The sequence below is a fragment of the Macrobrachium nipponense genome, chromosome 43 (genome assembly GCF_015104395.2).
Source record: "Macrobrachium nipponense isolate FS-2020 chromosome 43, ASM1510439v2, whole genome shotgun sequence".
NCBI classification, from domain to species: Eukaryota; Metazoa; Arthropoda; class Malacostraca; order Decapoda; family Palaemonidae; genus Macrobrachium; species Macrobrachium nipponense.
In genome coordinates, this window is record NC_061104.1 from 1,212,701 (window position 1) to 1,225,200 (window position 12,500).

General features: G+C 30.3%; 1 protein-coding gene across 1 annotated transcript in view; it reads left to right on the top strand.

Annotated features, from left to right (window-relative positions):
• LOC135213972 (zwei Ig domain protein zig-8-like) overlaps positions 1 to 12,500 on the top strand; it is a 241,923-nt gene that overhangs the window by 129,056 nt on the left and 100,367 nt on the right. Inside the window, exon 2 of the mRNA XM_064248048.1 lies at positions 7,311 to 7,391. Coding sequence (XP_064104118.1) covers positions 7,340 to 7,391 — 52 coding nt within the window. The 5' untranslated portion in view covers positions 7,311 to 7,339. The remainder of the gene's footprint in view (positions 1 to 7,310; positions 7,392 to 12,500) is intronic.

The window sequence follows — 12,500 nt, forward strand, 5'->3', positions numbered from 1 at the left end:
TGGGTATCGTCGTTACCGTCGTGGCGGTTTTATTGTGGTTTTGATATTCCGGTCGATCGCTCCGCCTCTAATTAAGGGGCGTGGGTATATACATTTTGAACGTAACTTAATTAAGCGACCCGGAAGCAGACTAATTAGTGTTTCCAGTCATTGATTGCAGTAGCATTTGAAGGAGTACGCTCTGGTGGCTTTGCAGTGTTCAGGGTATTTGAGGAAAGTTGTCTTACTTTTTTATTTTATTGTTTTTTTACAGTTGACAATTTAGCTATCTGAAAATCATCTAATCATTAATTTAGTTATGAATTATTTTTAATGACAATTTAGCTATCTGCACAAGTCTCTAAAATTTTTTAAGGACAATTTAGCTATCTGCACAAGTCATCTAATCTTTAATTTACTTAGTTTTCATTTTCATTTTTTATGGTGTTATGAATTATTTTTTAATGACAATTTAGCTATCTGCTCATGTCACCTGATTTTTTATTGTCTAATTTTTTTTATTTTAATTTTTATGGAAAGTTATGAATTATTTTTAATGACAATTTAGCTATCTGCTCAAGTCATCTAATTTTTAATTTACTTATTTTTCATTTTTATTTTTTATGAAAAGTTATGAAGGATTTTTTAAGGATAATTCACCCATCTGCAAATCATCTAATCATTCAGTTTACTTTTATTTAGCTCTCTGCACAAGTCAACTGAATTTTTCTTAATTTAATTTCCTTCCCATTTTTATTTTTTAATGGAAAGTTATAACTGAATTTGTTTTCAAATACACACACACACACACACACACACACACACACACACACACACACACACACACATATATATATATATATATATATATATATATATATATATATATATATATATATATATATATATATATATATGCATACATACATATTGAGTGTGTGTGTGTCCTTCTACAACTGAGGCCACGTAGACCCCATTATTAATTTCCCCCTGTCTAGACTTCACAAGACTATCCACTAAGAGAACAGTCAACTTTTATGGCTAAAATCTAAACCACTCAATTTTTTCCCCTTTATGGTAGAGAAAGATTACAGCCGCATTTCTCTGATCTTATCTCTCTTATTCTTTTCTCTTTTCCGTTCCACTGGGAACTATAATTCTTCAGTGTAGAAATTATTTTATTTCCATTTTTATTTTTAGGACAATAGTATACATCTTTATTCTCTAGATTTTTCTGGGGAGAGGATAATTGGGTTGATGTGGTCTGAATTCCCTCGGCAGACTTTTCCCTCTGCGTGGAGCTTTGAAGACGGGAAATCTATTATATTGTTTGTTTGTTTGTTTGTTTGTTTGAGCACAGTTTTGCTGACATAAAATTGCCTGACATATTCAGTCAAGTTTTGTTTCCTAATGTCACTATTTGTTTGAGAGTGGTTTAGTGACATACACATACCTAAAAATGTATATAGTAGTATACTTAACAGTTACAAACAAACATTTTCCTCAAAATATCATAAGCTCAACATTTACGAAAACGTTTAGTAATGTACTTACAGTTACAAACGTATAAATATTTTCATTAGAATATCACTGGCTCAACATTTACGAAAACGTTTATTAATGTACTTACAGTGAGAAACATATAAAACATATTCCTCAGAATATTATTGGCTCAACATTTACGAAGATGTTTAGCAACGTACTTACAGTTACAACCGAATAAACATATTCGTCATAATATCATTGGCTTAACATTTACGAAAACGTTTAGTAATGTACTTTTTGCTAACACACACACAGGCAAACATCATAACAAACGTATAAACATTTTCCTCAAAATATCACTGGCTCAACATTTACGAAAACGTTTAATAATGTACTTACATTTACAAACGTATAAACATATCCCTCAGAATATCACTGGCTTAACATTCACGAAAACGTTTTAGTAATCTACATACAGTTAGAAACATATACATTTTTCCTCAGAATATCACTGGTTTAACATTTACGAAAACGTTTTAGAAATGTACTTAGAATTATAAACGTATAAAATTCCACAGAATATAATTGGCTTAACTTTTACAAAAACGTTTAGCAATGTGCTTACAGTTACAAACGAATAAACATATTCATCAGAATATCATTGGCTTAACATTTACGAAAACGTTTAGTAATGTATATTTACTAACACACAGACACACACACACACACACACACACAGAGGCAAACATCATATTCCTCAGAATATCATTACAAACGTATATGACCTCCCAAATAACCGAGCAATTCTTAAAACTCCCTTAAACCTGTCTTGATGTATTTCCCCAAGAATATATTTCCACCTCCCCAATATATCACCGGGCTCTAATCTTGTCTTTAATCTTCTGAGATATTTCTCATTCGGAAGGCCTCAGAAAATCATTCCTCAGGCTCAGGGGGTCATTCATTAAGCGTTTTATCAGGGCAATCAACGTTCCACTGCTTAGGAGAGAGATAATGTATCGCTCTTAGTGACTACTACAACTCCAACACGGCCCTTCGCTGGCTTGGGAGTAATTTGTTCTTTTTTTCTCTTGAATATCTTGGACACACACATTATAATATATATATATAATATATATATATATATATATATATATATATATATATATATTATATATATATATATATATATATATATATAGTATATATATCTTATATATATATATATATATATATATATATGATATATATATATATATATATGTATATATGTATGTATGTATAAAATGGAAGAATAGAAAAACCCCTTAAACACAATTACAATTTATTTTTAATTTTTTGGGGGGAAGGAGAGTTTTTAAAATAACAAAATTAAATAATGGAAATTTTTATTCAGATTTCAAAATGTGAAAAATAAAGTGAAACTAATAACGATTTATTGTTATTTCTATTTTTTTAGAATGAGTATTTACATGGGGCATTACCCACGTACCGATTTTTGAAAAAAACCATGGCAAATGTAAAACCTTATCATTATTATTATTGTTATTTATTATTATTTATTATTATTATATTATTATTATTTTTATACAAAAGATCCTGCTCTACATTCTAAGGCGACCAGCAGTAACCAAGTTGCCATTATCAGACCCTCCAGTAACATAATCAAACGAACATTCCCTCTCCAATTCTCCTCTCATCTCCATCCGATCATTATCAACTAATTTCCCCACGAGAGAAACGTGCGAATAATTTGGGGAAATATTTTTCGCAAATTATTAGAGGAAATTATTTGAGCAAACTTTGTGCGCAAAATTATTGGGCAATGTTTTAAAACAATTTAATCGTGAAAGTAAATTATGCAGAATATTTCTGCAATTATTTTGCGCAAATTATTTGTGCAGTTAAATTGTGGAAATTATTTGGGGAGATTTTTTACGCAAATTATTTGTGCAAAATGTTTTCGCAATTATTTTGCCCAAATTATTTGTGGTTCAAATTATTTGGGCAATTTTTTACGCAAATTTATTTGCGCAGTTTAACTGTGAAAAATGTTTTCGCAATTATTTTGCGCAAATCATTTGTGTAATTAAATTGTACAAATTATTTGAGGAATATTTCTGGCAAATTATTTTAGCAATTATATCGTGCAACTTATTTGCCAATTTTTTGGCAAAATATTTGTGCAATTATATAGTGCAAATTATTTACCCATTTTTTGGCAAAATACTTGTGCAATTATATTGTGCAAATTATTTGGGCAAAATATTTTTACGCAAATTATTTGTGCAATTAAATTGTGCAGATTATTTGTGTAAGTAAATCATGGAAAATATTTGGTCCAATTTTTTTCTCTTGCAAATCATCTGGGCAAATCATCAGTGCAAATAATTTTGGGGGAAATGCTTTGGGAACTTAATCCAGACACCTCCTCAATATTCTCGCCTGGCTGCCGTCCCTCTTCTCGCCTCTGTTCGTCAATTTGGATCACGACCGACCGCCAGAACAAAATGTTCGGCTAATTTCTCCGGACCCCTTTCGTCCGAATTTCCGCGCAGTTCGTCTCGCCCTCGTTACCAATTACCTTTTTTTTTCTCTCTCTTTCTCTCTCTCTCTTTCTCTTTTTTTTTAAACTTACATCATTAGCCACCTCCGTGTTATTGGCCAACTTTATAATGAATTTCTCAAGGCGACGTGAGGGAATATAATGAGGTGACATGAGGCTATTGTTATTATTTTTTTTATTAATATTTTTTTTAATGGTGGTGTGCGAGTCATTGTTACTCAGTTTGAGTTGATATATATTCATTTATTGGTTCTCCAAGGTGACACGAGGATCTGAATATGTCACAATATTGTTATTATTATTATTATTATTATTATTAAGTTATTCTTTGTCAATAATGCTTATCATTTAATGGCCTTATTATTGTTATTATTATTAAGTCTTTCTTTGTCAATAATACTTACTTTTTAATGGCATTATTATTATTATTATTATTATTATTATTATTATTATTATTATTATTATTATTATTATTAAGCCATTCTTTGTCATATTACTTACATTTTAATGGCATTATTGTTATTATCATCGTTATTATCATTGTTGTTGTTGTTTTTCTTGCTGTTGTTGTTATGATTCTCCTTGTTATAATACTTATCTTTTAATAGCATATTATTATTATTATTATTATCATTCAAAGAAACCTCATAATCACATGAGTTCAATAAAGTAAAATGGAAAGTAAATCCACAGTAGTATGTCTGATCTGTTATTTAAAATACAAAGCAGAGAGCTTTCGAAGACCTGCACGGTCCTCCTTGTCAATCTCTTGACAAGGAGGACCGTGCAGGTCTTCGAAAGCTCTCTGCTTTGTATTTTAAATAACAGATCAGGGACATACTACTGTGGATTTACTTTTCCATATTATATTATTATTATTATTATTATTATTATTATTATTATTATTATTATTATTATTATTATTATTATTAATCATTCTCTGTCAATAACACTTATCTTTTAATGGCATTATCATTATTATCATTATTATCAAGTCATTCTTTGTAAATAACACTTATCTTTTAATGGCATTATTATTATTATTATTATTATTATTATTATTATTATTATTATTATTATTATTATTATTATTATTATTATTATTATTATCATTATTATTATCATTCCTCTATTCCTCTACAGTCACTCTTTTTAAGAGCTCTCGTCAGGGCAATCGACGAAGTATTAAATATGTGCTCAGGATGCAAATGATTATAACATTATCCTAATACCCATTTTAGCATCAGCCATTAATTAAGCTGTAGGGTGCACCAGACAGGGTTTACTTAGGAAAAATATCATCTATAATCAACCTGAATTATTTGGAACATCTAGATGAAGTCTGGTGAGCATAAACTCTTGTAGGTAATTATTGGTTTGGGGAAAGGTCAGGGAAAATAATCTGGCTAAACAGTAAATGTTATGTTCTGATTAAAGCAGTTTTTTTTTATTTGGATGTATTTTTTTTTACTAAATATTTTCAATTACAAATGGGTCATCTTAAAGGTGGTAGTACCATGTTATCTATCGGCTGTGTTCTGTTTAAATAATTTTTTCATTTTTAAATTTTTTTTTATATTGATGTATTTTATCTTTAAATATTTTCAATTACAAATAGGCCATCTTAAAGGTGGTTAATACAATGTCATCGTTTGTGTTCTGTTTCAATACTTTTTTAATTTTTTTTATTTTTTTTTATGTATATTATCTTTAAATATTTTCAATTACAAATAGGGTCATCTTTAAGGGTTGGTTAGTAACAAAAGAATGTCCCATCGGTTGTGTTTTCTCCTTTAAATAATTTTTTTTAATTCTTTTAATATAGATCTGGTGTATTGTTTTAATTCTTTAAATATTGTCATTTAAAAATGGGTCAGCTTAAAGGTGGTTAGTACAATGTCATCTGTTGTCTTCATTTTAAATCAGTTTTTTAATTCTTTAAATTTTCTTATTTTGATATACTTTTTTATTAAATATTTTCCATAACAAATGGGTCATCTTAAAGGTAGTAGTACCATGTCATCGGTGTCTTCAGTTTAAATCAGTTTTTTAATTTTTGTAATCTTCTTATTTTGATGTACTTTTTTATTAAATATTTTCAATTACAAATGGGTCATCTTAAAGGTGGCAGGGCAATGTCATCGGTTGTGTTCTGTTTAAATACTTTTTTATTTTTTTATTTTTTTTTTTATTTTGATGTATATTATCTTTAAATATTTTCAATTACAAATAGGTCATCTTAAAGGTTGTAGTATAATGTCATCGGCTGTGTTCCGTTTAAATACTTTTTTATTTTTTATTTTTTTATTTTGATGTATTTTATCTTTAAATATTTTCAATTACAAATAGGTCATCTTAAAGGTTGCAGTATAATGTTACCAGCTGCGTTCTGATTAAATCAGTTACTTTCTTGATCTGATGGGTTATTTTTAATCAAACATTTAAAATTACAAATGGGTCAATATAAAGGGGATGGTACATTGTCACGGTCGGTGGTACACTTCACATTAGCAACTTGGTTTCAAAATAAGTCTATACCTTCGCTACTGGATCTGAACCATTCGGGATTTAAACTGTATAGTGACTGTTTAATTTATAAATAAACCCAACACTTTTAGTTTTCTGTAAAAGAAAACTATTGTTCCGTCTTTGTTTATCTGTTCGTCCTAGATCATACAAACTACCGAGGCTAGAAGGCTGCAAATTGGTATGTTCATTACCCACCCTCCAGTCGTCAAACATGCCAAATTGCAGCCCTCTACCCTCAGTGGGTTCTATTTTATTTAGTTTAAAGTTAGTCATAAACGTACACCTGGCAGGGATTTAGGTACCAACCGCATAGGCCTAACTGTGGTTGAGTTTCATGGGCCGCGGATAAGTTTACTTGTTAATTTTTTGTATAAATTATGAAATCAGCTGTTACTCCCATTTAGAATTTTAGATTTACATATATTATATTTTTCTATCAAGTAACAAATCACATAAATCTAGAATTGTATTAATTATTTCCATAATTATATATGTCAGACATTCTTAATGGTATTACCAAGGCGATAATACACGGCACTTCATGAATGAATATACAATCAAAATCTATTTAATGAAACACAATATACACTAATCCAACTTTCCAAAGGAACCATTATTACTGGCCTAGTGAGTTCATTCACCTTTCAACAAGACATTTTCCAGAAAAAAATAAAGGAATTCTGCAATTGAAATCATCTTTTTCCCCTCGCAATATCTTCCAAGGAACTCACACGATCTTTCTTCCTTGCAGATGAAGAGTGTCTTTAGCTGACAAGAATAATGGACGTTCCAACAATGCTCATCTTGTTTCTCCATTTTCTGTTACATTCGGGTAAGTGCTTTTCTTTTGGACAAGTTTCTTAGAGCTCTAATGTACTTTTTTGAGGAGGACTTTCTTAAAGTTACTCAACATGGCTATAAAAATGATCTGCACATTTCTGCTAGAGACTCAGCTGAATAGAAATGAAGAGGAGTAACTAAGAGTTTTATCCTAATGTCGAATAAAAACAAAAATCATAATAGATTGTCTTCAATAAAACAGACTTGAGGAATTATGAAATCTTGATTGAGTGTCATCATTTCATTCTTCAGATTAAACTTGGGAAATAATGAAGAGTTTCTCACTGTCATTTAGTCAAATTGGAAAAATATGATGGTATGTTAAAATATAATCTTGTCTTGTTTGGTATACCTTTCGAATATGGTCTCTCTCTCTCTCTCTCTCTCTCTCTACTGGTCCTCGTCTCTCTCTTCTCTCCCCTCCCGTTTCTCTCTCTCTCTCTCTCTCTATATATATTATATATATATATATATATATATATAATATATATAGTATGTATAGTATATATATATATATATATATATATATATATACATATATATATATATATATATATATATATATATATATATATGTATATCATATCTGATATATATATATATATATATATCTCAAAATATAATATATATATCTATATATATATACATATATATATATATTATATATATATATATATATAATATATATATATATATATCGTATATGTATATATATATAATATATATATATATATATATATATAGTATATATATATATTATATACCTATATATATATATATAGAGAGAGAGAGAGAGAGAGAGAGAGAGACGAGAGAGAAAGAGACGAGAGGAGAGAGACGAGAGAGAGAGAGGGGAGAGCGCAAGTCCTAACAGAGCAGAGCAGAGCAAGAGCAGAGCAGAGAAGAGCAGGCTTTGATCTCCATGGCATTTCACCCTCAGGATTTCCAATGTCTCTGTTTAGACAGACGTGGGATGTCCACCTCTCCTTTGTACCTCACTGAATCACTTACTCTCCTGTTTATGAAGTTACTCTACCTCCCTCGTTCTTAGTCGTCTTTGATATTCTGATGAGAGTGGTATATTTTTTTTTTTGTGAGTGTGAGTTTTTTAGGGAATATATATTTTTTTATCTATAAAATACTAGATGTTTTTTTTATGAGATCCTTTTTCTGTGAACCTTTTGTGTGTTTCATAGAATGGTTATATTTTGAAATTGATTACTTTATAAATATATATATTTTTGAATCAGAGAGCTATTTCGTATTTGTTTATCTTATTGGCATCTTATCTAAAGGTTTAAACTGCATTGCAAATATTATTATTAAATCTTATTATTATTCTGTGGTAGTTTTGACACAATTTATATATATATATATCTATATTAGATATATATATATATATATATATATATATATATATATTATATATATATAATATATGTATGTATGTATGTATGTATGTATGTATGTATGTATGTATGTACATGCAGAAGCTAGGTACTATGTCGTACCTCTAAGTAAATGGGAATACAATCCACATTGAAGTAAAATCCTTCTGTAGTTTTATAAAATATATATATATTTTATAAATACATATAAATATATTATATATTTTATAAACCTACAGAATGATTTTACATCATTGTGGATTGTATCCCCATATATATACATTATATATATATACATACATACATACACACACACACACACAACACACACACACACACAATAACCACTGCACTGCCAATACTACGTAATTAGCAGCATAACAAACCCATCTCTTCCATTTGGCATAAAGCGAATCTTGGTAGAATTCTCGTTCTGCAATACAATGGCAATACGAATATTGGCCACCCATTCCTTCCTCGCTTCACCCTTAGTACTGTCGGCTTTAAGCCAAATTTGGTGGTGTTTACTGGTCGGTTGTGGCATTATTTACGTTCATTTATTGTCATTCTTATTTTTACCCACGTTTTCGCTTGTGGTTGTTATTTAGGTAGGGAGTTAATTGTTTTTTTTATTTATTTATTTTGTTTTGTAAATGCAGTTACAGATCACTAATTGATTGATTGCTTTCTATCTTTTATTTATTTTATTTGTAGATGCTGTTACAGATTATTAATTAATTGATTTATTTTTATTTTTTATTTATTTTGCTTTGTAAATCCTGTTACAGATCACTAATTAATTAATTTATTTTAATTTTTTATTTATTTTGCTTTGTAAGTCCTGTTACAGATCACTAATTGATTGATTTATTTTCATTTTTTATTTATATTGCTTTGTAAATCCTGTTACAGATCATTAATTAATTCATTTATTTTTCATTTTTTTGTATTTTATGTAATTCGCGAGGAAAATAGAATCTATGTAACAAATATGATGTATATATAATATTAAATAATATATATATTATATTATGATATATAATATATATATATATATATATTATAGTGATATGTTTACACACATCTTTGCACGTGTGTGTGTGTGGTATGTTGGTTTTATAATGAATCGTATCATCACTTACAGCAAAAATAACGCAAAACCTAAAAAAAAAAAATGGCTACATAATCACTCAAAACCTCTAAAAAAAACAAAAAACACCCCCAACGACGCTAAATTCCTAATAAGAAAACACACCGATGGAAATACGCAAAAACATCTAAAAAAAAAATCCCCAAAAGCAGGCAAGAACGCCTATCCAAACAGCTGAAAGTACGAAAAACATCTCAAAACTAAAAAAAAAAAAAAATACTGCCAAAAAATCCACACAAACTTAAAAAAAAAAAAACTTCCCCCTAACAGCAGAAAGATCTCTTTAAAAATAGCCCCCCAAAATACGTAACAAACTAAAAACATAAAAAGCCTTGCCAGAAAATCACGCAACACCCCCCCCCCCCCCCCACCAAAAAATTCACCAAAATCCTCTAAAAAAAAAAACAATACATAATTGTGCAAATCACTAAAAAAAAGGCCAAAACTGTTCACGTAAAACCTCGAAAAAAGCCCCCCCACCAAAAAAAAAAAATCCCACCATCACTCTAAAAAAATAAAGGCCAAAAAGCAGCAAAAACAAAAAATAAACGATTAAATAAATAAAAAAGGAAAAATGAAAGATAAGAAAAAAAACTACCCCACCACTTTTATGCTTCCCATCGCTGGTGTATAATCGCTCCTAATCTGCGACAGAGTCATTTCATCAGAACTTGTTGGAGTCTTCGCCTCGTTAAGATAATAAATGTCTGAGGCTTTCCCTACCCCCGTCTAACCCCCCGCCCCGCCCCCCCTGTGTGCTAAACTTCACAACGGTGCATGATGCCACTTTTCATGCAATGTTGCAGCGTCATGCATGTAGTTGCATGTTGCTGCTGCTATTTTGCAGGTGGGAGAAATGACAGGATGCAATTAATTTTTCACGTGGACTCATCGTTCAGTTTGTTTGTGTTTTCTTGCTTGATTTGTTGGTTTTTTCTGGTGAGTTTTTTATATATTTTTTTTTTTTTTATTTTTTTGTTGAAGGACTTTCGGTAATGATAATCATTAAAATAATTGTAGTAGTAGTAGTAGTAGTAGTAGTAGTAGTAGTAGTAGTAGTAAGTAGTAATAATAATAATAATAATAATAATAATAATAATAATAATAATAATAATATTATTATTTATTATTATTATTATTATTATTATTATTATTATTATTATAATTGCTGCTGTAACCTGTGGTGTTATAACACTTGCACACCAACACTAATGAACAAAACCAATATATTTATATTGTTATATCAAATATTCATTTCCATTGCCTTATAATAAGACAAGCTAATCACTTTGCATAAAAAAAACATTACAAATAAATAGAAGAAATACAAACAACTATAAATATTTCATCTGGATCACATACCCATTCAACGCCCGAAACATACCCAGTGGTATAGACCCATCCCCTCCCTCCTACCCCACTATTCCCCTCCCCTATATAAACCCCTCCACGCCCCCCTGTATGGAGAAACACGTAATGGCAGACGCACATAAGATATCGTTCCCCAGAGTCCACTATACTTCCTGGGGTGGGTAACTCCCGTTTTGTCCCCCCTACGTTATTTGGGGTGGATGCAGGGGCTGCTGCTTTATAGTCTACAGAGAGAGAGAGAGAGAGAGAGAGAGAGAGAGAGAGAGAGAGAGAGAGAGATGGGTGGAACAAATAGCCGAAGTGAAACGGGGGAGAGTTTATGGGTCGTTGTCTTTGCTAGTCACAGAATATTTCAAGCCTCTCTTGATGGCTTTGGTCAATGGTGCAGTGTGTCGGGCGATATGATTCGTGTCTGTTGTTTTTTTTAGAATTAAAGAAGGAAGAAGGGTTTTGTGGGCGTATCTGTGCGTGTGTAAGGATACAGACATACACACATACACACACGGATATAATACATACTTACACATATACATACACAAACATATATGCATATATATAATATATTTCATGAATATATATGTATATATAATTGTATGTGTTTTATATATATATATATATATAATATACATATGTGCGCGTGTGTACGTGCGTGTGTGTGCTTGCAAAATACAGCATTCAGATCACGTAGTAGATAAAAAAAACTCATGGATTTTATTTTCGCAATGCAACCTTGCCATTGCAACAAAAACATGTTAGCATGTTCCCGGCTCCGTTTTGCAATCGATTCTACTTCGGCTTTTTCAGGGGGATTGGGGGGGGGGAGGGGGGAGAAGGGGGGAATGTTCCTTGTTAGTGATCCATACTTCGTTTATGCAACATGCAACATGCACAACTTCACGGCGATTAATGGAAGGGTGGGTGGGTGGATGGGGGGGAAGGGTAGGGTGGTGGCGTAGCCAGCACTTGATCAGGCATTACTCAAGTGATAATTATGCATTGTGTGAAATAAAAAAAAATAAATTTAATATTTTGTTTTGTAGACTTATAACCGTTCTTTTTTCAAGGGGCATGAATTGTTGGCTGATATTATGCAGTGATAATTATATATCATGTGAAATATTTCATATATGTAATTTCTCTTTTTTTTTATGGTAGACTTGTAACCGTCCATTTTTTAAGGGACGTGACTTCT